This window comes from Physella acuta, unplaced genomic scaffold, assembly GCF_028476545.2.
Source record: "Physella acuta isolate Inbredline_101_S28 unplaced genomic scaffold, ASM2847654v3 ptg000933l, whole genome shotgun sequence".
Taxonomy (NCBI): domain Eukaryota; kingdom Metazoa; phylum Mollusca; class Gastropoda; family Physidae; genus Physella; species Physella acuta.
Genome location: NW_026732450.1, coordinates 109,544 through 122,954, shown reverse-complemented (window position 1 = coordinate 122,954; position 13,411 = coordinate 109,544). Strand labels below are relative to the sequence as shown.

General features: G+C 42.6%; 1 protein-coding gene across 6 annotated transcripts in view; it reads left to right on the top strand.

Annotated features, from left to right (window-relative positions):
* Positions 1-13,411, top strand: part of LOC131953597 (arginine-glutamic acid dipeptide repeats protein) — a 167,417-nt gene that overhangs the window by 115,004 nt on the left and 39,002 nt on the right. For all 6 annotated transcript variants that reach the window (XM_059316841.1, XM_059316842.1, XM_059316843.1 and 3 more), the window contains 3 exons: positions 4,058-4,154; positions 11,087-11,240; positions 12,846-12,979. In XM_059316841.1, the coding sequence (XP_059172824.1) occupies positions 4,058-4,154; positions 11,087-11,240; positions 12,846-12,979 (385 nt within the window). The remainder of the gene's footprint in view (positions 1-4,057; positions 4,155-11,086; positions 11,241-12,845; positions 12,980-13,411) is intronic.

Here is a 13,411-nt window from a genome sequence, read left to right as displayed (position 1 = left end):
ACTTACAAGTACCAGACGAGCAGTGTACGGCGTGTAATGGCTGCCTGGTGCCTTATAACGGGAAAGTACCACAGGGTGGTTTTAGTTTTATTTGTTTAATTTCTTTCGTCTGTTTAGATTCTCTTGTGTTGGATATCATGATTTGATTAGTAAGTTTGGTACACAAAATGGTAAGTATAACATAGGCTGGGTTAAGTTTGGCCCACAAAGATTGTGGTTAGTAGTAAAGTTTAACAGTATGTGGTACACAAAAAACGAGCCTTTTTGTAATATCTAGACTGGCACAAAAAAGTTAAACATGTGCTAAGATTGGTACAGCCGATGCCTAGTTTCGTACAAAAACCAGCCTGTGCCTAGTTTCGTACAAAAACCAGCCTGTGCCTAGTTTCGTACAAAAATCAGTCCGTGCCTAGTTTCGTACAAAAATCAGTCCGTGCCTAGTTTCGTACAAAAATCAGTCCGTGCCTAGTTTCGTACAAAAATCAGTCCGTGCCTAGTTTGGTACAAAAATCAGTCCGTGCCTAGTTTGGTACAAAAATCAGTCCGTGCCTAGTTTGGTACAAAAATCAGTCCGTGCCTAGTTTCGTACAAAAATCAGTCCGTGCCTAGTTTGGTACAAAAACCAGCCTGTGCCTAGTTTCGTACAAAAACCAGCCTGTGCCTAGTTTCGTACAAAAATCAGCCCATGACTGCGATAAGCTCACCACTATACGAGGGACAAGCTTTGTTATTGGGAAAGCAATTCAGACCAACTGTCTCTACGCCATAAGTTGTTTATCAGGATTAAAGGCGATTATAGGGATATCATGTGAATAATAAAACACGGTACTTATCGATTAGCCATACCCTCGTATTTGTGTTGATGGTATCGCCGGTAACGATTCATAAAATCTCGATTATGCTTTTGCTAGGTTTGGTGTTAGGGTTGGGTTTGAAGTATCGTTATCGGCGATACTTGGTCGATCTATAAAAGTAAGTGGTTTTGGCTAATCGATAAGTACCACTAACCGAGAATGATTGCTAGTTAGATCCTTGAGTATACAAACGCTGTGGCTCTGAACTAAACATTTTCCTACCGCGTAGAGCAGAGTGTAGGATGTATGTGCTAAACGTGGGCCATCTGTAGGCATTTGATTTCTGATGTGTAGCACGTTTAAGGCTGGGCTTTTAACTAAACAACGTATCCACTTTTTTTTAACTGACCATTGGTTAAGCTAATACCGAAATCAAGTTAAAAAAAAATAGTTCAATGAATTAACACCCCCACCATAAAAGATATATTATTGATAAGTAATTGAATATCATTTAATTTAATGTGTCACTGGTCAATATTTATCCTCCCCCCTCCTTCCAAGACTATCCTCCCCCCCCCCCTCCTTCCAAGACTATCCTCCCCCCTCCTTCCAAGACTATCCTCCTCCCTCCTTCCAAGACTATCCTCCCCCCCTCCTTCCAAGACTATCCTCCCCCCTCCTTCCAAGACTATCCTCCCCCCTCCTTCCAAGACTATCCTCCCCCCTCCTTCCAAGACTATCCTCCCCCCCTCCTTCCCCTCCTCCAAGACTAGCCTCACCCTCTTCCCCTCCTCCAAGACTAGCCTCACCCTCCTTCCCTCCTCAAAGACTAGCCTCACCCTCTTCCCCTCCTCCAAGACTAGCCTCACCCTCCTTCCCTCCTCAAAGACTAGCCTCACCCTCCTTCCCCTCCTCCAAGACTAGCCTCACCCTCCTTCCCCTACTCCAATACTAGCCTCACCCTCTTCCCCTCCTCCAAGACTAGCCTCACCCTCCTTCCCCTCCTCCAAGACTAACCCCATCCCCCGGGGCAACACGACGTGCACCCCGGTACAAACCCAACGTGTATGACACCACCCAGCGGTTGTGGGATGTACTATCGGACCATCTGCTGTATAATCCTCTAATTGTTTGCCCGCTCAGGTCGCGGCTTTTGTTAGCTAATCCCCTGTCAACTCGGCCAGAAAAAAATAAGTAGAATAAATTTGTTTTATCGATGTGTTCTCTTTGTGGAACATCTCACTGTATGTATGGATGGTAAATGACTTGTGTGGGTATTGATGTTCACATACGTACACCTCACGCATGCGCACGTATATAGTACTACAAACTGGTGTACACATATGTTGTACATCATGCTCATGTATATCGTACAATGTTGGTCGTGTAACTTTCAGTGCCCTGATATGTCGGTCGATGTCCACATAACGATCGATGCCTTTCGTGTGACATTTAATGCCCTTCATATAACGATCTTTGCTCTGAAACTTATACCGCTGGGTGTCACCCTCATGGGTGTCACCCTCATAACGGTTGATGCTGTACACATGTAGTGACATGTCACCCTCATAACATTATTCCTTTAGTATAACGTTCGTTGCCCCTTTATAACGTTAATTTCCCCTCGTATAACGTTCATTGCACCTCGTATAACGTTCATTTCCCCTCGTATGCCCCTTCTATAACATCCTATCTCCCTCAAACAATTACCAACCTGCCTAACCGATGTACACTGATACAATTATACGGCCATCAAATCAAATTTTTAGCCCGTGATACAATCTTCTTGTTAAATTTTAAATGATGTAAGGGTTTTCTTTTCTCCAATTCATGTGCAGTTCAAGAATTGATAGCTATTCAGTAAAATTTCAAGCAATTTCTTTTGCATTAAAATAATGTGTTAATGAATTCCCATGTGACTGTTAAAATTAATTAGTATGTTATAATTATGTTAATTAGTCCGTTCCTCGTTTGTTCCCCTGGGTGGGAGGGGTATATCAAGTTTTTTCCCAGCTAGTCTGTCTTTAAATACAGTCACACAACAATATTTTACTGTAGTCATATAACTGTCTTTTAATGTTGTCAAACAAGTCTCTTTAAATGCTGTCGTTGAATGATGTAAGTTGTAAACCTATTATCTTTGAATGAAGAAAATTTATATTCTTTTCTCGATTGACATTTATTATATCTCAGCACGTTTTGGTATGCATTAGCTTGAAGACCCTGACGTTTTAAATTCTGTAATTCTGTATGTGTATTCAGCCCGACATTTGAAATTCTGTATGTGTATTCAGCCCGACATTTGAAATTCTGTATGTGTATTCAGCCCGACATTTGAAATTCTGTATGTGTATTCAGCCCGACATTTGAAATTATGTATGTGTATTCAGCCCGACATTAGAAATTCTGTATGTGTATTCAGCCCGACATTTGAAATTCTGTATGTGTATTCAGCCCGACATTTGAAATTCTGTATGTGTATTCAGCCCAACATTTGAAATTCTGTATGTGTATTCAGCCCGACATTTGAAATTCTGTATGTGTTTAGACAACAGCCCGACGTATCAAATGTGCCTATAGTCCAACATATGAAATTCTGTATGTGTTTAGACAACAGCGTGCCAGCATAAAGCAACATTGTCGGCCCAGCTGTTGTACGATTAATGTATACACATTTCATACTTACTGTGCGATTATCTACTCCATTGGTTAACTTGTATTGTTAAGTGATGGGGTTGGTGCGGTTACACACAATATAACAGGCTATTGTGTTACAGATATACGAAACTGTAGCCTTTTTTTGTTCAGATATCGTACGATATAGTAGGTTATTGTGTTATAGATTCATACATTAGATTACTGTGTTACAGATATCATTCATAGGGTTACTGTGTTACAGATATACTTTAGGTTACTGTGTTACAAGTATACATAGGGTTACTGTGTTACAGATATACATTAGGTTACTGTGTTACTGTTACAGATATCATTCATAGGGTTACTGTGTTATAGATATAAATTAGGTTATTGTGTTATACATATACATTAGGCTACTGTTACAAGTATACATTGGGTTACTGTGTTACAGATATCATTCATAGGGTTACTGTGTTACAGATATACATTAGGTTATTGTGTTATAGATATCATATATTGGGTTACTGTGTTACAAATATCGTACTGTGTTATATATATCATACATTAGATTACTGTGTTATAGATCCCCTATACATCAGTTATAACCTTGTGTTGTTGTCGTGCAGGAAAGAACGGCGAAGATTTTATCCATGACACGTCCATCCAACAGAGGGAGCTGTTCTCATCAGAAGCCACGGATACCCTACCCATCACATCGTTAAGGTTGGTACAACGTTTTATCTATAGAGCTTTGTTGTTTTATCTATAGAACTTTGTGGTTTTATCTCTAGAACTTTGTGGTTTTATCTCTAGAACTGTTGTTTTATCTCTAGAACTTTGTTGTTTTATCTCTAGAACTGTTGTTTTATCTCTAGAACTTTGTTGTTTTATCTCTAGAACTGTTTTATCTCTAGAACTGTTGTTTTATCTCTAGAACTTTGTAGTTTTATCTCTAGAACTGTTGTTTTATCTCTAGAACTTTGTGGTTTTATATCTAGAACTTTGTTGTTTTATCTAGAATTTTGTATTATATCTAGAACTGTTGTTTGATATCTAGAACTTTGTTATTCTTACCGCTAGAACTGTATAGGTTATAATCTCTAGTAGTATGTAAAATTGTCTCCTCTAGTTTTTATGGCCATAAATGTCGATCGATAGAACTTTAATTTTGTGTAGAACATGTGAGTAGAACATCCCCATTTTACTCAGATTATGATAGGATAACATGGTATATGTCAACTTACTACCCACCCACCTCCCAACTGTGCTTTTATTAACTTAGTAGGCCCTATATGTCAACCTCTTATCCACCCCCACCCACCTCTATATAGAACATTATTTGACTTAGCCCCCCCCCCCCTCAGTGTACTCAGACGGTATATGTCAACCTCCCACCCACCCACCTCCCCATAATGCGCCCTCTGATCTAACTGGCAAGGTTGTTTGAGTAACGTTAATTCTGTTGGGGTTAGAAGGAAAACAAAACAATCACCGGGCAATGCGAGAGGTTTGTAAGCTTTCTCCAGGTGCTATCTGCACGTTTAGACACCGTGTAGCAGACCTTTTTTTTTCTACCTGGCCGACAGTTGCCAAGGTTCACTCCAGCACAGAACGTGTCAGATGTATTGCCCGATTAAACACCTGTCTTGGTGGGGGGGGGGGGGGGGGGTGATGGTTACCTGCCCAGGTGACTGGTGTAGTGATGGTTACCTGCCCAGGTGACTGGTGTAGTGATGGTTACCTGCCCAGGTGACTGGTGTAGTGATGGTTACCTGCCCAGGTGACTGGTGTAGGGATGGTTACCTGCCTGTGTGACTGGTGTAGTGATGGTTACCTGCCCAGGTGATTGAGGTAGTGATGGTTACCTGTTCAGGTGACTGGTATAGTGATGGTTACCTGCCTATGTGACTGGTGTAGTGATGGTTACCTGCCCAGGTGACTGGTGTAGTGATGGTTACCTGCCTATGTGACTGGTGTAGTGATGGTTACCTGCCCAGGTGACTGGTGTAGTGATGGTTACCTGCTCAGGTGACTGGTGTAGTGATGGTTACCTGCTCAGGTAACTGGTGTAGGGATAGTTACCTTCCAGGTGACTGGTGTAGTGATGGTTACCTGCCCAGGTGACTGGTGTAGTGATGGTTACCTGCTCAGGTAACTGGTGTAGTGATGGTTACCTGCCCAGGTGACTGGTGTAGTGATGGTTACCTGCCCAGGTGACTGGGGTAGTGATGGTTACCTGCCCATGTGACTGGGGTAGTGATGGTTACCTGCCCAGGTGACTGGGGTAGTGATGGTTACCTGCCCAGGTGACTGGTATTGTGATAGGTTACCTGTCTTGATGACATGTAAAGTGATAGGTTACCTGTCTTGTGTAATGATTGTGTTAGCGATCGAATTCTCTCCGGCCTAAATCTGATACTGTTGTCTTTGCTAACCCCACCGCTTACAACATGAGAATCACGTCTTGAAGAGTTTCGATAACTGTTTACACTCGCCGCCTCGACATTTGTCTAGCTTCACTTGTCAAGTAATTGTATGTTCATAGTTTGATCCTTGCTATACAAGTCTGTGTCACAATAAGTTGATCCCTGCTCCCAAAGTCTATGTCACAATAGAAGTTTGATCCTTGCTCCCAAAGTCTGTGTCACAATAAGTTTGATCCCTGCTCCCAAAGTTTGTGTCACAATAAAAGTTTGATCCCTGCTCCCAAAGTCTGTGTTACCATAAGTTTGATCCCTGCTCCCAAAGTCTGTGTCACAATAAGTTTGATCCCTGCTCCCAAAGTCTGTGTCACAATAAAAGTTTGATCCCTGCTCCCAAAGTCTGTGTCACAATAAGTTTGATCCCTGCTCCCAAAGTCTCTGTCACAATAAAAGTTTGATCCCTGCTCCCAAAGTCTTTGTCACAATAAAAGTTTGATCCCTGCTCCCAAAGTCTGTGTCACAATAAAAGTTAGATCCCTGCTCCCAAAGTCTGTCACAATAAAAGTTTGATCCCTGCTCCCAAAGTCTGTGTCACAATAAGTTTGATCCCTGCTCCCAAAGTCTGTGTCACAATAAGTTTGATCCCTGCTCCCAAAGTCTCTGTCACAATAAAAGTTTGATCCCTGCTCCCAAATTCTGTGTCAAAATAAGTTTGATCCCTGCTCCCAAAGTCTGTGTCACAATAAGTTTGATCCCTGCTCCCAAAGTCTAAATCACAATAAGTTTGATCCCTGCTCCCAAAGTCTGTGTCACAATAAAAGTTTGATCCCTGCTCCCAAAGTCTGTGTTACCATAAGTTTGATCCCTGCTCCCAAAGTCTGTGTCACAATAAGTTTGATCCCTGCTCCTAAAGTCTGTGTCACAATAAGTTTGATCCCTGCTCCCTAAGTCTGTGTCACAATAAGTTTGATCCCTGCTCCCAAAGTCTGTGTCACAATAAAAGTTTGATCCCTGCTCCCAAAGTCTGTGTCACAATAAGTTTGATCCCTGCTCCCAAAGTCTGTCACAATAAGTTTGATCCCTGCTCCCAAAGTCTGTGTCACAAGTTTGATCCCTGCTCCCAAAGTCTGTGTCACAATAAAAGTTTGATGCCTGCTCCCAAAGTCTGTGTCACAATAAAAGTTTGATCCCTGCTTCCAAAGTCTGTGTCACAATAAAAGTTTGATCCCTGCTCCCAAAGTCTGTGTCACAATAAGTTTGATCCCTGCTCCCAAAGTCTGTGTCGCAATAAAAGTTTGATCCCTGCTCCCAAAGTCTATGTCACAATAAGTTTGATCCCTGCTCCCAAAGTCTGTCACAATAAAAGTTTGATCCCTGCTCCCAAAGTCTGTGTCACAATAAGTTTGATCCCTGCTCCCAAAGTCTCTGTCACAATAAAAGTTTGATCCCTTCTCCCAAAGTCTTTGTCACAATAAAAGTTTGATCCCTGCTCCCAAAGTCTGTGTCACAATAAGTTTGATCCCTGCTCCCAAAGTCTGTGTCACAATAAAAGTTTGATCCCTGCTCCCAAAGTCTGTGTTACCATAAGTTTGATCCCTGCTCCCTAAGTCTGTGTCACAATAAGTTTGATCCCTGCTCCCAAAGTCTGTGTCACAATAAAAGTTTGATCCCTGCTCCCAAAGTCTGTGTCACAATAAAAGTTTGATCCCTGCTCCCAAAGTCTGTCACAATAAGTTTGATCCCTGCTCCCAAAGTCTGTGTCACAAGTTTGATCCCTGCTCCCAAAGTCTGTTTCACAATAAAAGTTTGATGCCTGCTCCCAAAGTCTGTGTCACAATAAAAGTTTGATGCCTGCTCCTAAAGTCTGTGTTACCATAAGTTTGATCCCTGCTCCCAAAGTCTGTGTCACAATAAGTTTGATCCCTGCTCCCAAAGTTTGTGTCACAATAAAAGTTTGATCCCTGCTCCCAAAGTCTGTGTTACCATAAGTTTGATCCCTGCTCCCAAAGTCTGTGTCACAATAAGTTTGATCCCTGCTCCCAAAGTCTGTGTCACAATAAAAGTTTGATCCCTGCTCCCAAAGTCTGTGTCACAATAAGTTTGATCCCTGCTCCCAAAGTCTCTGTCACAATAAAAGTTTGATCCCTGCTCCCAAAGTCTTTGTCACAATAAAAGTTTGATCCCTGCTCCCAAAGTCTGTGTCACAATAAAAGTTAGATCCCTGCTCCCAAAGTCTGTCACAATAAAAGTTTGATCCCTGCTCCCAAAGTCTGTGTCACAATAGAAGTTTGATCCCTGCTCCCAAAGTCTGTGTCACAATAGAAGTTTGATCCCTGCTCCCAAAGTCTGTGTCACAATAAAAGTTTGATCCCTGCTCCCAAAGTGTCGCAATAAAAGTTTGATCCCTGCTCCCAAAGTCTGTGTCACAATAAAAGTTTGATCCCTGCTCATAAAGTCTGTCACAATAAAAGTTTGATCCCTGCTCCCAAAGTATGTGTCACAATACGTTTGATCCCTGTTATACAAGTCTGTGTCACAATATGTTTCATCACACACACATATGTCACAATTAAAGTTTGATCCCCGCTACACACGTCTGTCCCAATACACGCTGTCTTGCGACTTTGGTCTGCTGGAAAAAAGGACTACAACAATGTTACACAAAACACAATGCTCCTACGGAATTTCAACAAACAAAATAGAAAGCTCTTGTAAATGTTTTACTTGATATAATTGAATAAATGCCTAGTTCTAAAGACAGGTGTTCACACATTGTCATCTGTTCTTTGCCTGAGTCTTGTTGTGTTTTCTCTAAACTTTAAGTTAATCAACTCTTGTTAGATCTATAGAGGCTTCTAGTACGAATAACTTTCGTTTTTTTTAAATATCGTGTCAAAGACAGTCTATAGAAATGCAGATTATAAAAATCGATTTTATTTTTAAATATCTAAAAAAAATTGTTAAGACATGTAAGAACGATTTTTTATGATATTTAGGCTCAAGATCTATGGCATGTTATAGAGTTTTTAAAAAAATGTTAATGTTGTTTATGGAAGTCAGGTAAAATACGAAAATTCTATAAATATTGCCATCAGATATTCGAGATTTTCTTGACACGTTTAATTACCAGTTGATAATCGATTACTGGTACTGACATACATCAATACCAGTCCTTTAATACTCGATTACTTGTCCTCACATGTGTCGATACCATTTTTCAATACTCGACAACTTATCCTGACGTACCTCGATACCTGTCATCTAATGACTACTTGTCCTAAAATACTTCGATACTATTCTACCAGTACTTATCCCGACGACACGTACTTGTGTCCACACTCTAAAATTGCACTGACCTGAACCCACCGCCCGATTGTATCTGATCTTAAACCAGCTGTTGATCCAAATCACTGGCCCCAGTTTGGGAACTAGCCACTTCAAAATATTGTATAGAAATGTTTTTGTGTGACGCCGTCGTGATTTCTATCCTGCCGTACAACATTCTCTACTTGAACATTTGTCTATTGTACAGTTCTCTCCCTGCACTGACTCTAGTCTACATTCTATAAATAGAAAGTCTGAGACCTCTCCGTGTGCATGCCTTAGTGTGTGCTAGACATGTCTATTCAGGTCATGTCTTTATACAGATCAATTGTGTCATTAAAAATTGTCACTTGTAATTATTTTTTGTGCTGGATTTGTCGGTACTTGTTTGTTCTCATACTGAGACATTAAGGAGTTATTCGGCTGTAAATCTTACATCGATACCGGTTGAATAACCACCGATACGATACTGTATTACGTTATGATTGGTTTATTTTTGTGTTGTGAAACCCGCTGTGGAATGAACATGTAGCCAGTAAAGGGACATTGTTGTTACCTACTTGTCACTTCTTTTTAACCTTCTTTCAGATATCTACACTTGATTACTTTTTCGTTATGTGCTATCTCATTCTTTTTCACATGTCTCATAGTGCTTCTTTCAGACATTTTTCTTCAGGGGGAGGGGGGCACTAGTGAAAGAAAATCTAGCCTGAAAGAAACTCAGGTTTCGCTTTTTAAACTAACCCTACCACTCCAAAGGTCTTATTGTCAGAGCTTCGATAATCTTTACGTCTAGATACAAAGTTCTGATATAAACGGTCTAGCCATGTTTTTATACTTCCCCTATCATCTTGGATCCTATCCCCCTACCACAAGCAACAGACGGGGCATTTGACCACATGCGAAATGCCTTTAACTCGCTATGTTCAAAACCCCCTTAAACAATGCCACGCAGCCCACAGCAAGTCGAAGACTCAACGAAAAGCTCTCGGTGTTTTAAAAAAAAACCTCAACTCTCAGATGACGTAAATTGCTAATTTAAAGATGAGAGGAACGCGCGTCTGGTTCATAGCTGCTCTGTTGAGCTGTTTTAATAAACATCAAACGGACGCAACTTCCGGCTGCGCCAGGCTCGAACATGGAGTGAAATGCGCAGCCAAACTGTTGGCGGTAACTAGCCATTACGGCTCTGGTCGACTCGCTGCTGCAGTGGCGCGGTCCTGCTCGTTTGTTTAGAGAGAATTCACGGCTAGAATAAGTACATGGGGTGGGAGGATAATTTTACTAACCTAAAGCTAATAATCTGAAAATACGACTTCCACTAATAGAAGACCCCTCACACTCCCCGATCTTGCACCCCACTCCCTGACCCCGATGTAGCTGAACTTTAAAAAAAATTAAAGTACTGAAGGTTTAGGTTGTAATAGCTTGACCAGGACAATTTTTCTATCACCCGTGGCTTACCTTTTTCTTCTTGATTTACAAGTTTTCCTTTCCCATCCCATAAGAGATTTGTTTTCCATTGTCATTTGTTACGACATCGTTTTCCTTTATAACTATAAAAAAAAATTCTTATCTTTTACGACATGTTCCCATTTTTCATTCCCATCGTTACATTGCGACATACACCTTTTCCATTTCAACCTTTAACGACGTACCCATTTCTCTTACGACTCTAACATTCTCGATTTTGATGTTACATTTTCTATTTCACGTTTTTTTTTTTTAACCAGTAGAACTTGCAGAGTCTGCTAAACCACCCTCTCCCGACTGATAAAATATTTTTTTTGCTGTTATCAATAAATCATCTGTTTATCGATCAGGTCTTGACAGCTTGTATTCTACAAGAAACAACTTTTTTGTTGATTTTTTCACAATGAGTTTTTTTTTTTTTTTAATGTTTTCCAGGGGCAAGTGTCACGTAGTCCAATACACTGACCTCAGGTCAGCCTGCAGCTTTGTGCCCAGTCCGGACCATTTTTTCTACATCCTCGCCTACAGACCGGACAACAGGAGGCTGGCGACCACGCAGGGCGAGATCAGGGTGGGGCCGAGCCATCAGGTGGGTCCGTCTAGTTGGTTTACAGGTGGGGGTCGTGGTTTACAGGTGCTGGTCGTGGTTTACAGGTGGTGGTCGTGGTTTACAGGTGCTGGTCGTGGTTTACAGGTGGTGGTCGTGGTTTACAGGTGGTGGTCGTGGTTTACATGTGGGGGTCGTGGTTTACAGGTGGTGGTCGTGGTTTACAGGTGGTGGTCATGGTTTACAGGTGCTGGTCGTGGTTTACAGGTGGGGGTCGTGGTTTACAGGTGGGGGTCGTGGTTTACAGGTGGTGGTCGTGGTTTACAGGTGGTGGTCGTGGTTTACAGGTGGTGGTCGTGGTTTACAGGTGGTGGTCGTGGTTTACAGGTGGTGGTCGTGGTTTACAGGTGGTGGTCGTGATTTACATTTGGTGGTCGTGGTTTACCTTGGTGTCTATAAACAATCTAGGCTCGGGGGGGGGGGGGGTCTTGATGCCTCACTTGAAGTCTGGTGACTGGTAGATTAGTTAGCCGTGGACCGTAAAGAACATCTGCTTGATATATTTAAACTAAAAACTACAAATGATGAATTTATAATTGCACTACAACTGTATATTTGGGTTTTTGTCAGCTTGAAAATGTGAATGTTATTTGGTGGGTTTTTAGTTAGTCACTTTATGCTAAGTGTGCTAGTACTTTAGTCGTATGGGTTATTTTTTTCCCCAATCAACCAGTAATCTACCATATACCTCTGGTTCCCTTCCATTTTGATCACAAACCCTTGTCTCCCACTGATTACACCCTTGTATCTCCACACTGACCACACTCACCCTTTTCTCCCCTCTGACCACTCCCCTTGTCTCCCCACTAACCACACACCTTTTTCCCCACTGACCACTCGCCCTTGTCTGCCCACTGGCCACCCACCATTGTCTCTCCCCACTGACCACTCGCCCTTGTCTCCCCACTAACCACACATTTTTCCCTACTGACCACTCACCCTTGTCTCTCCCCACTGACCACTCACCCTTGTCTCTCCCCACTGACCACTCGCCCTTGTCTCCCCACTAACCACACATTTTTCCCTACTGACCACTCACCCTTGTCTCTCCCCACTGACCACTCACCATTGTCTCTCCCCACTGACCACTCGCCCTTGTCTCCCCACTAACCACACATTTTTCCCCACTGACCACTCACCCTTGTCTCTCCCCACTGACCACTCACCCTTGTCTCCCCCCACTGACCACTCACCCTTATCTCTCCCCCACTGACCACTCACCCTTGTCTCTCCCCCCACTGACCACTCACCCTTATCTCTCCCCCACTGACCACTCACCCTTGTCTCTCCCCCCACTGACCACTCACCCTTGTCTCTCCCCACTGACCACCCACCCTTGTCTCTCTCCCCACTGACCACTCAACCTTGTCTCTCCCCACTGACCACTCACCCTTGTCTCCCCCCACTTACCACTCATCCTTGTCTCCCCCCACTAACCACTCACCCTTGTCTCTCTCCCCACTGACCACCCACCCTTGTCTCTCCCCCCACTGACCACTCACCCTTGTCTCCCTCCACTGACCACTCACCCTTGTCTCTCCCCACTGACCACTCACCACTCACCCTTGTCTCTCCCCCACTGCCCAGGCTCGGCTACCAGAATGTAAACCAGACACGAACCCCGCGGACATGCCTGAGATGTGTGAGCACCGCGAGGAGATCAGGTGGAGACCCAACCGTGTTGTTGACGGGGACCTGCTCATGTACCTGGGCGCTGCCAGGTAAGACGTTCACACTTACCTGTAGCTGGTGAAAGCTGGGATCATTTGCTCGCTGCTCTTAGTGATTTACGATCTGATGCTGTCCATAGATTAGGTTCCTTTTTATTTCTATGAAGGTGCATAACTGGTGTAAAATCAGTGAACCTTATATCCCAACTGTGAATTCTAGTTAGAGCATCAAAGAGATTGACTTAACGCACCAAGTTGCACCCACTCACCAGCTGGTTTTTGTGTCTTTTTTTGTTGTTTTTATTTTGTTGTCCTGGTTGTGCTTGTTTAATTTATATTGCAGCTAGATCTATAGATTTATGATGTGTAGTTCTTTCAACGTTTTAGTTGACACCACATCATGTGCATAATATACTGGTTACATTGTTCTGTGTTGTTTACCTCGGTCCTCCTCTGTTTACCTCGGTCCTCCTCTGTTTACCT